At 41.1% G+C, this 18793-nt stretch overlaps 2 protein-coding genes across 2 annotated transcripts in view; one reads left to right on the forward strand and one right to left on the reverse strand.

Annotated features, from left to right (window-relative positions):
- LOC143710426 (B-cell receptor CD22-like) overlaps positions 1–462 on the reverse strand; it is a 9085-nt gene extending 8623 nt beyond the window's left edge. Inside the window, exons 1-2 of the mRNA XM_077201381.1 lie at positions 364–462; positions 20–77 (exon numbers count right to left, since the gene is read on the reverse strand). Coding sequence (XP_077057496.1) covers positions 20–65 — 46 coding nt within the window. The 5' untranslated portion in view covers positions 66–77; positions 364–462. The remainder of the gene's footprint in view (positions 1–19; positions 78–363) is intronic.
- Positions 1–18793, forward strand: part of LOC143710510 (B-cell receptor CD22-like) — a 773497-nt gene that overhangs the window by 512367 nt on the left and 242337 nt on the right. The gene's annotated exons all lie outside the window — the stretch shown is intronic.

The following is an 18793-nucleotide window of genomic DNA, read 5'->3' on the forward strand; positions in this document are numbered from 1 at the left end:
ATTTCCAGAAGAGACTCACCTGGAATCAGGAGCAGAAACACCAGAGCAAGAGTTATCAGTGACATCACCACAGGAAACTAAATCATTTACACAACAGTACAACATGTCAACTTTTGTTTCATAAAAACTATGATAACAGCAGTGTATTAGATCATAAACAGTGCAAAAATGATTAAAAATACTTTATAATCGTTACTGTTAGTAGATTTCCACGATTGAAACTCATTTAAAGACAACATTAGGAACACATGAGCTCCGGATGTTCAGAGGTTTTTATGGAAGAAAATGTTTCTGACTTCAATTTTCTTTTGTGGAGATTCATTAGTTAGACAATATTAATGACTGAACAAGTGTAACTCTTACCGTTTTGTAGTTTCAGCCGCTGTAAACACACTCCAGGAGAGTGAAGTGCAAATGCAAGCTGAAAACTTTCTTCTGCTATTTTACAGTTTTTTTCCTTCCTCTTTGTTAAGTCTATTTATCGGACCCACGCCGAGACAGCAACAACCCACATGAAACTACTTGTAAAAAAAAAACAAAGATAAAACACTCTCTCAAGAGGATTGGTTTAAAAAAAAAAAAACGTCTAAATTGCATGACTACAGATCTTCCATTACAAAAATCAGTGTGAAGAGAAAATTCCTGTCACCAGGATTAGATGCTGTTTTTCAGCTTCCTGAAAAGTGTTTTTCTTTCTTTAAGACAAGGAGTTCTTCATTTTTGTGTTTACAAAATAAGATCAAACTGTGTTTACATGCATGTTCAGTAATATTTTACACATCCTTGAGGCAGGAACATACAATTGCCTTCCTTTATAGAAGAATCAGGAAACAACACGATGGATGGATGGATACAGGGATGGATGGATGAGTGTATGGATGGATGAAGGGATCGATGGATGAAGGCATGGATGGATGGATGAAGGGATATTTGGATGAAGGCATGGATGGATGGATGAAGGGATGAATGGATGAATGGAGGGATGGATGAAGGGATGAAGGGATGGATTGATGGATGGATGGATGAAGGGATGGATTGATGGATGGATGTATGAATGAAGGGATGGATGGACGAATGGATAAAAGTATGGATGGATGGATGGATGGATGAAGGGATGGATGGATGGATGAAGGGATGGATGGATGATGAATGTGTATGGATGGATGAAGGGATGGATGGATGATGAATGTGTAGATGGATGGATGAAGGGATGGATGGATGGATGGATGGATGAAGACATGAATGGTTGGATGGATGGAGGGATGGAGGGATGGAGGGATGGAGGGATGGATGGATGGATGGATGGATGATGAATGTGTTGATGGATGGATGAAGGGATGGATATATGGATGGATGATGAATGTGTAGATAGATGGATGATGAATGTGTAGATGGATGGGTGATGAATGTGTAGATGGATAAATGAAGGTATGGATGGATGTATGGATGGATGATGAATGTGTAGGTGGATAAATGAAGGTATGGATGGATATATGGATGGATGAATTTGCGCGTGCGATCTGTGTTTGTGTTTGGAGCTCCGTCGAATTGATTCATTAATCCCTGATTTTCTTCTTTACCACTCATTTATAAACAAGCACTTTCTATTTTTATATCATGTGAACTTATCCTCGACACTATTCCTTATAAAAAACAATCGGATTGCTTTGATATCGCTACTTATATCCAACTTTCCGAATCTCGGCTACTAGCCTTTAGCCCGCTAGCATTTCACGCGTGGCCTCGCGCCTATCGACCCTCTCATTTTACACCCGTTTGACTGAAAGGATACGGGTTATATCCATCATTTCAGTCCTAAATTAGTAGTGATATTGGTAGTATCACTACTAATTTACTGTTCATCTGTTATAATGGCGAACATATCGGATGTGTGTCTAACGTTACCTCTGAGTGCAGGTGAGGACACATTCGAGCTGGTTTCGGTACGATTGGAGCTGGAGTCGGTGGAGAAACAGATCCGCGTTCTGCTGGTGAAGCAAGCCGAGCTGCGAGATCGGCGATCAACGCTTGAAACATCACGCGCCGATGCTCACAAGTCAGTGGTTAGTAACTTTTTGACTCCGACTTCGTCTACTCCGTGCGTTTCTCTGCCCAGGAGAACGCGATCATCTCTGCCTTCATTCACTCCGGCACCGAGGCAACACCACGGACCCTGGGTGATCCCACAGCGGAAGACACGAGCCAGGACCAGACCAAGGACTTCCCCGCCCCTCCCGGTCTTCGAGATCTCCACCCGGAACCGCTTCTCCCCTCTTCGCGAGCCGGAACGTGACGCCGCCGTGATCATCGGCACTTCCATGGTCCGTCATGTCCGTGCTACCTCAGGTAAGCGTAAGGTGCGCACTCACTGCTTTCCTGGTGCTCGTGTTCTTGATGTCGCTGCACAGATTCCCGAGATCCTGAACGGTGACGAGCGCGTCGGAGCTGTGGTCCTACACGCGGGGACGAACGACATCAGGCTGCGGCAGACGGAGGTTCTGAAGAAGGACTACAGAAGCCTGATCGAGACGGTTCGCAGCACATCGCCTGAAGCAACGATCATCGTGTCTGGACCGCTTCCCACGTACCGACTAGGACAAGAAAGGTTCAGTAGATTATTTGCTCTAAATGAATGGTTAATGTCATGGTGTAATGAACAGAAACTGCTCTTTGTAAATAATTGGAATCTGTTCTGGGAGCGACCTAGGCTCTACCGTGCTGATGGCCTGCACCCCAGCAGAATCGGAGCGGCTGTTCTGTCGGACAACATCTCCAAGACGTTACACACGATATGACTAGTAAGTCAAAGTCCAAATCACAGTCTTTGCAGTCCCAACTTAATTGATATAAGTAGTGTAGAACATTATATAGAAACTGTGTCTATTCCTCGCTTAGTGAGGCCAAACAATAAATCTAGTGTAGGATCTAGCAAAAATCTTATTGTAATTAAACCAGAAAATCTAAATATCAGTGAACAAAAACAATTTCTAAAGCTAGGTCTTCTAAACATTAGATCGCTCACACCTAAGGCGGTTATTGTAAATGAAATGGTCACAGATAATAGTTTCGATGTACTTTGCCTTACTGAAACCTGGCTTAAACCAAATGATTATTTCGGTCTAAATGAGTCTACTCCACCAGGATACTGTTATAAGCATAAGCCCCGTCTGATCGGTCGTGGCGGCGGTGTTGCAACAATCTATAGAGATATTCTTAATGTTACTCAGAAAACAGGTCACAGGTTTAATTCGTTTGAAGTACTTGTGCTAAATGTTACGCTCTTAGATGCAAGAAACAAATCCATATTATCTCTAGCCTTGGCTACCCTATATAGACCTCCAGGGCCCTATGCTGATTTCCTAAAAGAGTTTGCATACTTTCTCTCAGATCTATTGGTCAATGTCGATAAAGCAATAATTGTTGGAGACTTTAACATACACGTAGATAATACAAATGATGCGTTAGGGACTGCGTTTACAGATTTATTAAACTCCTTTGGGGTCACGCAAAACGTCAGTGGTCCCACTCATCGTCTAAATCATACACTAGATTTAATTATATCATATGGAACCAATCCAACTGATATAAATATTATACCGCAAAGTGATGATCTCACTGATCATTACATGGTAACTTGTATAATACGTACTGCTGAAATTTGTCACGTTGCGCCACGTTATAGACCAGGCAGAACAATCCTTCCAACCACTATAGATAGATTCTCAAATAGCTTACCTGATCTATCTCAGCTGCCCAGTGCACCCAAACAAACAGATGAACTAGAGGAAATGACTAGCAGTTTGAGCACCATGTTCTCTAGTACACTAGATATTGTTGCACCAATTAGATTAAAAAAGGTTAGAGAGAAAACTAAAGCACCATGGTACAACAGTGCTACGCATGCAATCAAGAGAGAAACTCGTAACTTAGAGCGTAAATGGAAACAAACTAATTTAGAGGTCTTTAGAATCGCGTGGAAAGACAGTATGTCACGTTATAAAAAGGCTCTAAAAGCAGCAAGGGCTGAGCATCTCCGCAAACTAATAGAAAATAACCAAAATAATCCAAGGTTTTTATTCAACACCGTGGCTAGACTAACAAATAAACAAACATCACCAGAGCAAAATATTCCGTTACAGTATAGTAGTAATGATTTTATGAATTACTTCAATGAGAAAATAGAAAGCATCCGAAACACAATTGTAAATATACAATCCTCTATGATGTCTTATGATTCAGCCTCAATTATGGCCCCTCTAGAACAACTACACCGCTTTACAACTATAGGACAGGAAGAGCTAAATAAACTTATCATTGCATCTAAACCAACAACATGTTTATTAGATCCAATACCCACTAAACTACTGAAAGAAGTGTTACCTGTAGTCGAAGAGCCTCTTCTTAATATTATTAACACGTCTTTATTTTTAGGTCATGTTCCAAAAATATTCAAGCTGGCAGTAATAAAACCTCTCATTAAGAAACCGCAATTAGATCCAAATAACTTAGCAAATTACAGACCCATCTCAAATCTTCCATTTATGTCTAAAATACTAGAAAAAATTGTGTCCGCTCAATTGTGCTCTTTCTTACAAGAAAATGATATCTATGAAAAATTCCAGTCGGGATTCAGACCGCATCATAGCACAGAAACTGCGCTAGTTAAAATTACAAATGATTTACTTTTAGCTTCTGACCAAGGCTGTATCTCAATACTAGTTCTACTCGATCTAAGCGCTGCGTTCGACACTATCGATCATAAAATACTCCTGGATCGACTACAAAACTACACTGGTGTTCAGGGACAGGCATTAAGCTGGTTTAGATCTTACTTATCAGACCGTTACCATTTTGTCTGTCTAAATGGGGAAAAATCAAAGATAACGTCAGTAGACTATGGAGTGCCGCAAGGATCGGTGTTAGGCCCTCTGCTATTCTCAATATATATGCTGCCACTTGGTAATATTATAAGAAAACATGGAATTAATTTCCACTGTTATGCTGATGACACTCAATTATATATCTCATCACGACCAGATGAAAACACTAACTTATCTAAATTGACAGAGTGTCTAAATGATATAAAATGCTGGATGACGTGTAATTTCCTGCTATTAAATTCAGATAAAACGGAGGTACTACTTATTGGTCCAAAAAACTACCCACAAAATCCCTTACAATACAACTTTAATTTAGAAGGATGTCCTGTTACTTTATCCACTACAGTAAAAGACCTGGGTGTTATACTAGACCGCAACTTGACTTTCGAAAATCATATTTCATATATTACAAGAACAGCCTTTTTCCACCTTAGAAACATTGCTAAGCTACGCAACATGCTATCTGTTTCTGATGCAGAAAAGCTAGTTCATGCATTCATGACCTCGAGACTAGATTACTGTAATGCTTTATTAGCTGGCTGTCCTGCATCCTCAATCAACAAGCTACAGTTAGTGCAAAATGCAGCTGCTAGAGTTCTTACTAGATCAAGAAAATATGATCATATAACACCTATTTTATCATCTCTACACTGGTTACCTATTAAGTTACGTATCAATTACAAAGTATTCCTACTGACCTATAAAGCCCTAAATGGTTTAGCTCCTGTGTATTTAACAGACCTTCTATCGCCATACAATCCATCGCGCTCTTTAAGATCACTAAATTCGAGGCTTCTGGTCATTCCTAGGATATCTAAGTCCACTAAAGGAGGGAGGGCGTTCTCGCATTTAGCTCCGAAACTCTGGAATAGCCTTCCTGATATTGTACGAGACTCAGACTCGCTGTCCCAGTTTAAAACTAGATTAAAGACGCATCTCTTTAACCAAGCATTCACTTAATGCTTAACCTTTGATACTGCTGAATCAGTTCGAATGCATTAACATTATGAACATCAGCTATGCTAATTATTTCCCATCTGCCTTTCTGCTGTTATCTCGGGACGCTAGTCCCGAGGTAAATAGCGTTCGTCAGCTCCAGTTTGTATCCAGCCTCTCACGGAGACTTCAGATGCCCCAACGCCTGTGAAGAGACGACTCGACGCCTGTGAAGAGACGACTCAAAGCCGGCGATATGTTATGCCATAAATTAATACTTGATTAACTAACTGTATTTTTCTATGTACATTTCCGAAATGCAATTTCTGTAAAGCTGCTTTGAGACAATGTGTATTGTGAAAAGCGCTATACAAATAAATTTGAATTGAATTGAATTGAATGAAGGGATGGATGGATGATGAATGTGTAGGTGGATAAATGAAGGTATGGATGGATGTATGGATGGATGAAGGTATAGATGGATGATGAATGTGTAGGTGGATAAATGAAGGTATGGATGGATGGATGGATGGATGGATGGATGAAGGGATGGATGGATGATGAATGTGTAGGTGGATAAATGAAGGTATGGATGGATGGATGGATGGATGCATGAAGGGATGGATGGATGGATGGATGGATGGATGAATGGATGGATGGATGGATGAAGGCATGGATGGTTGGATGGATGGATGATGAATGTGTAGATGGATGGATGAAGGGATGGACGGATGGAGGGATGGATGGATGGATGAAGGGATGGATGGATGGATGGATGATGAATGTGTAGGTGGATAAATGAAGGTATGGATGGATGGATGGATGCATGAAGGGATGGATGGATGCATGAAGGGATGGATGGATGGATGCATGAAGGGATGGATGGATGGATGGATGGATGCATGAAGGGATGGATGGATGGATGCATGAAGGGATGGATGGATGGATGCATGAAGGGATGGATGGATGGATGGATGGATCCTCAGTGTGTTCACACGACCCATCGAGATACGAGGTCTGAACGAGGGAGACTGGCTCTTCTGGACGACACCAGCGCTCATGTTCTCACGGCTCTCGTCTCTAGACTGGCTCCAGAAGACTCGGGGAAGTACTGATGTGGTGTAGATATCGATCTCCTGCCGGATTTTACCTCTGAGATCTGGATAACGGTCAGCAAAGGTGAGATACACAACAGCTGAAGACTCACTGTCCTACTGAAAATACTTAATATATACGAGCGGTTTTGAAGGGATGGATGATGAATGTGTAGGTGGATAAATGAAGGTATGTATGGATGTATGGATGGATGTATGGATGGATGAAGGGATGGATGGATGATGAATGTGTAGGTGGATAAATGAAGGTATGGAACTGTTAAAGTTAAACTGTTATACATTAAAATGCCCATAAGTTTCAAGCATTATTTTTCACCATCATGATCAGGAAGTAACTCTCCTAATACAATGAAACCGATAGCTATATACAATTATATTACACAAAATCAATGTTTTAAAATGCTTATTGTACTGTTCCTTAATGTATGATTATAACATACGTATAAAGTTTGACGTTTTGTGTGTAATAAAAGTATGCTGTTTCGTGTCTAAGCAAATTACGCTCCAAAACGTTAGGTGGCGTTACTCGGTTTAGAACGTAAGCTCCGCCCCTTGCTTCCGGTCCTGGCGCTGGTGTTAGAACGTAAGCTCCGCCCCTTCCTTCCGGTCCTGGCGCTGGTGTTAGAACGTAAGCTCCGCCCCTTACTTCCGGTTCTGGTGCTGGGGTTCTGAAACTGGTGGTGCTGCGGGTCTGCAGCTGGATACTATAGGACGCAGTGCTGCAGTCACTGAAATAGTTTTTGTTTTACCAATGTGTCAAAATCTGCCAAAAGTACTCAATCTCTTCTAGGTTACAAAGTTAGCAAAACCTCATTGGTACAGTCTATTTTTGTGACAGCTAGCTCAAAATACATGTCTGTACCCATAGTGCCGTGAAATCTATTAAAACAGCACCGCTATTTCTTGTGACCGCCGGAGAACACCGCGCGGAACCAAGGCTAGCATTGTGCTCTATCTAGCGCTATCTAGCTACAGCAGTGACCGCGGCGGGCCAGAATTACACAAAAGACATGGTTTACCTTTACTTTATTCAATGCAGAACTGTCAATAATTTCGAATTATTTTAAGCTTTTGAGGTTTTTGGTGACGTTTTAAATAGTAATTCCCATAGAAGTATGTAGTAACACTTTAGTCATTGCTAGTTAGTTACCATGATCTTCACTTTAGAATACGGATCCAAATAATTAGTAATTCCCATAGAAGTATGCAGTAACACTTCAGTCATTACTAGTTTGTTCCCATGATTCTTACAGTAGTTATTAATCAAAAGCCAATCCTAAAGTGTAGAATCTTCTAATCCTTCACAAGATATTTGCACACACATATATGAGCTAGGAGACATACATAAAAAACATATTTTTTTGTGAGCTAGGTTAAATAATAAACTCACTGTATATGGTATTTGGATGGCTGATGACTCAATATGTTCCAGTCGTCACCGTGACTCTAGTGATTCAATGCCAGTCCAGAGGAATCCCGGAAAATTGGCCGCAGGACGAGTAAGGTCCCGACAACTACATTTAAAAATAAATTTCTTTAAAATTATTCAGTTGATAAATAGTTTTTTAGGAGAGAGCATAGTGTAGCGGGTATTAACTACCAAAATGGACCAGACAAATAAAATCAGAAGACTGCTTGGTACGAAAACGGAGGTGGTGGTGATGCTGAGAAAACAGGCAGAGACAGAAGGTAGGGTTAACCCTAAAAGGTAACTTTACTTTTTGTATTTAGTGATCCTTTCTCTTTTGTATTTTCTTTTTGTTTCCTCAATCACAAAATAACAATACAAAACAACAGAGGAAATAAATATATACAACAAACTTATATATTGCCTGGGTGCACCCTCTAAATAACTTTTTGCATATCAATAATCACAATTGCACTCACTGTATCCAAGTGATCTCAAATGAAAGAAAAACAAAAACAAAACAATCACCAGTGGCCAAACACATTAACCACTGCTTCCAAGAAATATCAATTGGAATGTTGATCAATGTTATATTTTCTCAATTGTGTAAACAGAGTTAGTTTCAGTCCCAAAAAAACAAATATCAGTCTCTGAAAACGTGTACTCTTACTTATCCGAGCAGGTGAAACGGTATAATGAGACGGAAAACTGTCCTCTCCTTTAAGTTCGTGATCTCTTCAGAATCGAAGTGGGAGGCTCGCCATCAATTGGGTAAATCCATCTTGGAAAAACAATTCACACAGAAAAAAAACCTGGCCTGATCACAGACCAGAGTATGCATTCAATATTGCATATCATTAATGATCTACAATTACATATAAAACACAAATAAAATACATATATATGAGTATATCATCCTAACAATTTACACTGTACTTAATTACCTGTTCATTCACATTTTTTCCTTTTTTTTTTTTCCACAGGCACGCGCAGACAAAATGGCGTCAGCAGTGAACACTTAATACACCATGCGGTCTGACACAACCACACTGCAAATGAACAATCCAACCCATACAACATCAGAATATAACACAATTTTGTCTCATATGAATAAAACAAATAAAAAGCTTCTACATTCAATGTGTTGTCATTCGTTTTTAATGCTAATTATAACATTGGTAAACTCACCGAGTCAATGTAAACTCTGAAGTGCCCGATTGACAATCATAAAAGGTCATCTACTATCTTACTTCTCAGATTTTTTTCCGTTTTTATGAGCTTTGAACAGTTTAAGAACTATATCAGTTCAATTGTAACACTCTCTAGTCAGATCAGATATCTCCGTCGCTCTGCATCTGTTGTCTAATCTGCGCAACGCTATTCGTAAGCAAGGGGCGGAGCCAGCAACCAAACGCTCCGATTGGTGGATACTCATAATTTAACTCAATTCAGATATGTATTTATATTATTTTGTATAGAATTTCACATTTATGAATAATCATAACATTCAATTCAAGCAACATAAAAATAAATAATATCTGTAAAACAATTATTTAACCAGGGTTACACTTTCCCCCCCTGAAATCATGCAAGACCCTTTGCGTGCTCTGAGTGGCTGATTAGTCACTACATTTGATGAAACATCAGGTAAAATGGAAAGGGCACCTGGATTTTCAACACCATTGAGAGAGCTAACAAGGGCAGTGCTTAACCCCTGGAACAAGGACTGAACAACAAAAGACAAGGGGTTTCCAAGTTGAAAGTAGGCAAGTCTCTCAGGTTCCCCTCTCTGCCTATTAGAGCGTCTGAGCGGAATATCTGAATTATGCCCCCCCTCATTTTCTGGCTGTTGTTCTTTCCCTTCAACAGGAACATCTGATACTTCAGCATAGTTTGTCACTTCAACTTCATATTCACTCTGAACAGGTAGGTCCTTTTCTGTTTCAGTTTGGTCCTCGTCAGGTATATTACTTGTTTCAGGGACCCTTGGAGCATCAACAGGTGAATTGTCAACAGGTAAGTATTCGTCTGATGCATCAGCAGGTGAGTGCTCCACTGGATTGTCAACATCTGGGGGATCTTGGTTAATCAAGTCAGCATCAGAAGGAACATCCACAGTTTCCTTTGCTCTACAGATGTCATGGACTGTAGAGAACCGCACTGTTTCCACAACTGGAAAAGCATTAGACTGTCCATTAAGATCTTCATCCTCTGAGTCAGCAAATGAGTCATCATCCGATGGTGGAACACTAGGGTTCTGGCGTGTTCTGTGTTTAGAAGTAGGTTTGGACAAGGTAGAACTTGAGACTTCTGGTGTTGGTAAGAATCCGCAAGGAAGCAGAAGGTCTCTGTGAAGTGTACGAAGAGGACCATCCTTGCTCTCAGGACGAACTGTGTAAACTGGTAAGTCAGCTGCTCGCTTCACTACAACATACACCCCTGACTCCCACTTGTCTGCTAACTTGTGTTTACCACGCAGCCGAAGATTTCTCACCAACACTCGATCATTGACTTCCAAGGAGGAATTTGTCACACCTTTGTCGAACCTGGTTTTGTTCCGCTCTGCACTCTTTAATGCTCTACTGGAGGCAAGCAGATAGCTTTCTTCTAAATGAGACCTTAGGTGCTTGACATATTCAGAATGGGATTTCTGTGGACTGTCTTTGTGTGCTAACCCAAAGGCGAGGTCGATAGGCAACCGAGGCTGGCGCCCAAACATCAATTCATAGGGGGTAAACCCTGTAACTTCGTGCTTCGTGCAATTATATGCATGCACTAAGGGCTTGACAAAATCTTTCCAATGACTTTTGTCTTTCTCTTCTAATGTGCCAAGCATATTCAGCAGAGTCCTGTTGAAACGCTCCACAGGATTTCCCCTAGGATGGTAGGGTGTTGTTCGAATTTTCTTGATGTCTGATATCTCACAAAGTTCTTTGATTGTGCGTGACTCAAAATCTGGGCCCTGGTCACTGTGAAGGCGTTCAGGGAACCCATAGTGCACAATAAAATTCTCCCAAAGAGACTTTGCTACTGTTCTCGCCTTTTGATTTGGGGTAGGGATTGCCACCGCATACTTAGTGAAAAAATCTGTGATCACTAAGATATCTCTTGTGTTGCTTCTATCTGGTTCCAATGAGAGGAAGTCCATACAAACTAACTGTAACGGTCTAGTGGCCTGGATGTTGACCAAGGGTGCCGCTTTTTGAGGTAAAGACTTCCTTCGCACACAACGACCACATGTCCTGACCTTCTGTTCCACTTCAGCAGCCATTTTTGGCCAGTAGAAACGGGATCTGACCAGATCTAAGGTCCTCTCCATCCCCATGTGTCCCATATTATCATGTAAACTGCTCATCACCGTGGATCTTAACTCTTCTGGGAGCACTAGCTGGTAAGTGATAGAATCCTTATCTATCCGTCTCCTATAAAGTGTTCCATCCTTTATCTCAAGGCGGTTCCATTCTTTTAGGAAATAAGGAAGACCAGGAAGTTCCTTCCTTAGCGCTGGTGAAGGTCTCTCTCCCAACTCCAAGTGCAAAATCACCTCTCGAAGAACTGGATCGGCCCTTTGTTTTTCACCAAGATCTTTTGAAAGGTGAGATATAACAGGTAAGCAATCAGAACTATCTTCTCGTTCATAACAGTCGGGTACAGCATCAGAACGTAGTGCAAGGGAGCTTACAAGAGCAATGCCTGGCCCGACATCAGCTGATTGCCTAACAAGGTGCTTCTCACAGATGGCCTGGACTTCCTCCTCCGTGGCACTGAAAGACTCTTCTGCGGCGGTAAGCTGATGCTCTATAAACTGTTGGATCCTTTCATGCTCCTTTTGTGATAAGGGGTTTTCTGGAAAAGGCTCCTGAGGTCGCCTTGAAAGACTATCGGCATCAATGTTCAGCTTGCCTGCCCTGTACTGCAACTTAAAGGAGAACATAGAAAGAGCTGCAAGCCACCGATAACTAGTTGCATCTAATCTTGCAGTGGTAAGAACATGCGTGAGAGGGTTGCTATCAGTAATGACAGTAAATTGGCTGCCATAAAGGTAATCACTGAATTTTTCAGTTACTGCCCATTTAAGAGCAAGGAATTCAAGTTTGTGAGCAGGATACCTTGACTCACTGTGCGACAGCCCTCTGCTCGCGAATGCAATTGCACGCATCTGCCCACCTTGTTCTTGATACAGCGCAGCTCCTAATCCCTTGGTGCTGGCATCGGTGTGGAGAAAGTAGGGGAGTTTGGGGTCAGCAAAACCCAGGACAGGTGCACTAGTTAGCTTCCCGATAATAGACTGAAAAGCTTCCTCACAAAGAGGCGTCCAACGACTCCCAAAGGGCTCCTTAGGATTGTAGTACTGACCCTTTTTGTCACTCTTTTTACCACTCTTCCTTAACGGTGGATACCCTGAAGTAAGATCATTGAGTGGTTTTACAATCTTCGAATAATCCTTAATGAAACGGCGATAGTAGCCGGAAAAGCCCAAAAATGACCTCAGTTCTTTTAGGTTCGTGGGACTCGGCCAGGTTTTTAACGCTTGTGTCTTCTCGGGATCTGTTTCAACCCCATGCTCCGACACGATGTGTCCTAGATAGCGAACGGAGGTTTGGAAAAATTTACATTTCTCCAGAGAAAGTTTCAGTCCGTACTCCTTGAGGCGAGATAGAACATTCAATAGCCGTCTCTCATGCTCCTCTGGAGTATCTGAGAATATTATGAGATCGTCCAAAAAGACCAGTACTTCCTTCAGATTAATGTTCCCCATACACTTCTCCATCAATCTTTGGAAAGTACTTGGTGCATTGGTGACACCTTGGGGCATACGGTTAAATTCCCAAAACCCCAATGGACAGACAAAGGCGGTTTTGGGCTTGTCAGACTCCTCAACTTCTATCTGATAATATCCCGATTTCAAATCAAGTACGGAGAACCATCTGGAACCTGTCAGAGCAGAAAAGGTGTCCTCAAGATTGGGTAGTGCATACGCGTCCTTCACCGTCTGGAGGTTCAACTTCCTATAATCGATACACAGCCGTATATCTCCGTTCTTCTTTCTCACCACCACAATGGGTGAGGAAAAGGGTGATTCGGACTCTCGTATGACTCCACTTGCTAGAAGGTCACGCAGATGCTTGCGGACTGCCTCAATATCTTGTGGGTGGATCGGTCGTGCTCTGTGTTTAAAAGGAGTTTCATTGTTCAGATTTATGCGATGTTTCACCTTCTGGGTGTGCCCAAAGTCCAAGTCATGCTGACTGAAAACTTCTGGCATTTCTCTGAGCTTGTTAGTGATACGGTCCTTCCATTTCTGTGGTAAAGGAGACTCACCAAAATTTAAGGTGAAATTGAGCTCCTGAGCAGGTGGTTGCTTATCTTTTAAAAAAATGCTTGGAGGAGGAAGCACTGATTTAATCGCATGGAGTTCTGCTACTATACACCTTGGTGGAATAGCTATATCATGTTCGGTTTCATTTGTGAGCACCACTGGTAAACGGTAAGGCTGAGTTTTAGAAAGTGTAAGTAGGCAGCGTTTTACAAATACCCCACCAGGCAAAAATGGGTTAGATGGATGCTCCACCACAACACACTTATCAACCCCACAGGGCACTGCAACGGAACCTTCCACCACTACTGTCTGACCTGCAGCCATGACCTCAGGTACTTTACTCTTCAACCGCACATGACCAAGAACACCATTTGAGTTTTGTTTCCGTCTTGTTTCAAGTGTCCTCAGAACCACTCTGTAACCAAATGAAGATGGTTGGTATGTTGGGGAACTTGCATTCAAATATTGTTCGTAGAGAACATCCAAGGTGTTTGTGCCTATTAAAACCAATGGTTGATTGTGAGATTTGACATCAGGTACTACTAGGGCTACGGTAGACACCTCAACACTCACACCCAGGAACTCCTCAGGAAAGGTAATGTCTACTTCTATATAGCCTTCATATGGGACAGAGAGACCATTGGCACCTTCTACTTCCAAGATGTCATTGATGGAGTTAATGGGGTACCCTGAGAGATGCTGCTCATAAAAGGATTGAGGGACGGTTGTGACTTGTGACCCAGTGTCCAATAGACAATGACACTTTTCACCGGCTATGCTGACCTCCGCAATGCACCTCGCACCGACTAAACCCTTTGGCAGGCTAGCGCTTTGCTTGCTGGGAGATTGACATTTGCTTGACGCATGTTTAGAAGTGGGACGGTTTGCTTTACATTCAGCCCCTGTCTGTCCCACAACAAGGGCTGGCTTTAGTTTAAATCAGGGTTGGGGGTGGGGTTCTGAGCATCCCACTGAAGCTGCTTCTCTTTTAGGAGCTTGCGTTTGGTAGTGACAAGTGCAGGATTAGGTTCAGAAGTGCAGGAAGATGCAACGTGGCCATCCTCGCCACATGTAAAACAGTACCATGGCCTGGGCCTGCCCATTGGTTTCTTATTGACTGCAGTCACACTCACATTACTGGCAGTTCCAACTTTTGTTTTGTACTGTTTGTCTACTGCTACCTGCTGTGGGAATTTCATCTGGATTTTTGGCTTGGTCATAAGATTGGTTAACTGACTTTGTAGCTTAGCAATCTGTTTCTTGAGCTCTTGTGTCTCAGTGGCAAGTGAAACCACTCCTGGAGCTTCTCTTTGCTCAGGTTCTGCAGAGGCCCACGCTCTTTGAGAATGCATCAAAGCTCTCTGTTTAGAAGACCCAAGATGCTGCTTCATACGAGTGACCTTTGCTGTATGCTTGTCTTCTTCTGTGCGTAGCATGAGCAGAAGCTGCGCAAAAGGAGGGGGTCGGTTGCGTTTTTGCTCTAGCTGCAGATCAGTAATCAAATCATTATCCCAGCAGCCTCTACAAAACTGCTTGAGGAGGTGCCGGTCTGCCTCCTCAGGTGTAATACCACCTCTTTTGATAGTCACCCTCAAGGCTGTTTGCAATCTATACAGGTAAGCGGATGGTTTCTCACCGGCATCTTGTAGGGTATTCATAAATCTTGCAAGGAGTTCATCCCCATCTTCAACAATGCCAAAAGCAGAATCTAGCAACTGAAGATAAGCTGAGGATGGAGCTTCAGGGCTCAGGTGTTTTATAATATCGGCTGCAGGTGACAAAAGACTGTCCACTATCTTCCTGGACACATGCAGATCAGATAAGCCAGGCTCTTTCAGAACAAGCTCAACACTGGAACGCCAAGTATCATAATCGGCCTCATTTCCAGGTCTAGGACATTTACCGGAGAACATCCTGAGCCTTGTCTGCACAGGCCCTTGAGCAGTCATTTCACCACTCCTCACAACGTGTTCCACAATGAGCTTCTGAACTTCAGGTGGGCTGTGTATTTGTTGAGAGGTAAAGAGAGGTGGAGCATTCAGTTTAACAGGCGTGTGCTGTGACTTTGGTTCATCTACCTGACTCGGTTTAACAGATGCTGCTCCAACACAGTCGCCAGGGAGTTCTTGCACAGTAGGGTTTCCATCTCCAGCCTCAAGATCAGTGGATGCTGGTGTGAGTTCTGCACTCATTTGAGATAGCATCTGGCTCAACACTGCTTCGAAATTGGTTCCGCTCAGTTTTGCTATTTCTTTCAGCCCTTCAAGGTAAGATTTAGTGACGCTACCGCCCAATTGCTGTGTAAAGACACTAGACAATGCCCTCACGTGGTAAGTGATACCTGGATCACTGGACAGATGGTGAGTATAAGGCAGCTGGGGCTCTAGCATTTCCAAGGCTTGGCCACTGTTATATTCAATTATTGTGCTCTGGTAAAACTCTGATTCTTTGTCACTAATGAAAATGGTTCTGGCAAAAGAACCATACTTTTTCAGGAGGTCAATTAACTCATCATCACCTTCGGTTTTTGTCAAGCCACTTACAATCACAGAGTTCGGGACTTTAATACCCTCTGCCTCAACTATGTCCATTTTTGTTGGTTAAGAATCAAAAAATGCTAATTTAATCGTTCAAATCACAGCTGTTAATACTCAGAAACAGCGCCACCTCCTGGCTGGCTCGCCACAGTTGTAGCGGGTATTAACTACCAAAATGGACCAGACAAATAAAATCAGAAGACTGCTTGGTACGAAAACGGAGGTGGTGGTGATGCTGAGAAAACAGGCAGAGACAGAAGGTAGGGTTAACCCTAAAAGGTAACTTTACTTTTTGTATTTAGTGATCCTTTCTCTTTTGTATTTTCTTTTTGTTTCCTCAATCACAAAATAACAATACAAAACAACAGAGGAAATAAATATATACAACAAACTTATATATTGCCTGGGTGCACCCTCTAAATAACTTTTTGCATATCAATAATCACAATTGCACTCACTGTATCCAAGTGATCTCAAATGAAAGAAAAACAAAAACAAAACAATCACCAGTGGCCAAACACATTAACCACTGCTTCCAAGAAATATCAATTGGAATGTTGATCAATGTTATATTTTCTCAATTGTGTAAACAGAGTTAGTTTCAGTCCCAAAAAAACAAATATCAGTCTCTGAAAACGTGTACTCTTACTTATCCGAGCAGGTGAAACGGTATAATGAGACGGAAAACTGTCCTCTCCTTTAAGTTCGTGATCTCTTCAGAATCGAAGTGGGAGGCTCGCCATCAATTGGGTAAATCCATCTTGGAAAAACAATTCACACAGAAAAAAAACCTGGCCTGATCACAGACCAGAGTATGCATTCAATATTGCATATCATTAATGATCTACAATTACATATAAAACACAAATAAAATACATATATATGAGTATATCATCCTAACAATTTACACTGTACTTAATTACCTGTTCATTCACATTTTTTCCTTTTTTTTTTTCCACAGGCACGCGCAGACAAAATGGCGTCAGCAGTGAACACTTAATACACCATGCGGTCTGACACAACCACACTGCAAATGAACAATCCAACCCATACAACATCAGAATATAACACAATTTTGTCTCATATGAATAAAACAAATAAAAAGCTTCTACATGCAATGTGTTGTCATTCGTTTTTAATGCTAATTATAACATTGGTAAACTCACCGAGTCAATGTAAACTCTGAAGTGCCCGATTGACAATCATAAAAGGTCATCTACTATCTTACTTCTCAGATTTTTTTCCGTTTTTATGAGCTTTGAACAGTTTAAGAACTATATCAGTTCAATTGTAACACTCTCTAGTCAGATCAGATATCTCCGTCGCTCTGCATCTGTTGTCTAATCTGCGCAACGCTATTCGTAAGCAAGGGGCGGAGCCAGCAACCAAACGCTCCGATTGGTGGATACTCATAATTTAACTCAATTCAGATATGTATTTATATTATTTTGTATAGAATTTCACATTTATGAATAATCATAACATTCAATTCAAGCAACATAAAAATAAATAATATCTGTAAAACAATTATTTAACCAGGGTTACAATAGGCTAATTATTTCCCAAATCATCAAGTCTGCTATGCTATTACATATTGATAAACCTTGTGTATTAGTTTACAGTAGCAGTTAAAATGTTAATGTAGTGCTAGCCATTTGTCCTGCATTAGTTATTGATTAGTTTTGCATGAATTATGAAACTTTTTCAGTAGTTCTCTGGGAAGCATTAAAAAAAAGTAGTTATTTATTAGTTAATAGTGAACTACTACTTCCGTCTGTGTGCTATTACTTACTAATTCGTTAATTAGAATTTCTTGTTAGTTAATAGTAGTTACTAGATTGTTAAAATTGTGTTACTCGTTTGTTCCTGTGTAGTTATTCATTAACGAAGGAACCGTATTCTAAAGTGTTACCGCTAATCCTTTTTGCCTCCCTTTAATTCGAATACATCCATGAACATATTGGGCAGTTTTGAAAAGTGCTTTCAATGTAGTCCGTCTTATACAGCCTCAACAAAAATGTGTTTCTACCCAGAAATATAAAATGATTTACATGAGATGGCAAGATGAGAGAGGGGGTAAAATCTTTTTACAACATTTCAACATTGTTTCAATATCCCTTGTAATCGAAATACCATTGAAATGTTGATCTCTAGGTATGATTTAAACGTTGTTTCAATGATAATAGAGGGTGCAACATGATGAAGAATCAACATCAGAGTTCGGCGTTGATTCAATTAATTTATCGTTGACAGCGGGATGTTGATTTAACATCGTTTCAATTACTATTTGCTATCTGGGTTGTTTTGGAGTTACGTTTATTCATCTTATTGACTAGCCTGTACAGTCATGTTAACCCTTTAAAGTCCGCACCAAGAAAAAAGTGATGGAAATCTTTTTGTTTGCATTTCTTATCTCCTTATGTCGCTAGTAACCACACTCAATGTATTTTTTTTTCAACACATCCCATAATTTTTTAAAATATCGGCCCAAATGGTTGAGATGTCACTTAATGGTAAAAAAAAAATGGTACCGGAATTCATACACATACTTTGCCATACTTTTTCATTGCCCATCATAATGGGCATTTATGATCAAA

Source organism: Siphateles boraxobius, unplaced genomic scaffold (assembly GCF_051911475.1).
Source record: "Siphateles boraxobius isolate OS27281-9 unplaced genomic scaffold, OSU_SipBor_1 47, whole genome shotgun sequence".
Taxonomy (NCBI): domain Eukaryota; kingdom Metazoa; phylum Chordata; class Actinopteri; order Cypriniformes; family Leuciscidae; genus Siphateles; species Siphateles boraxobius.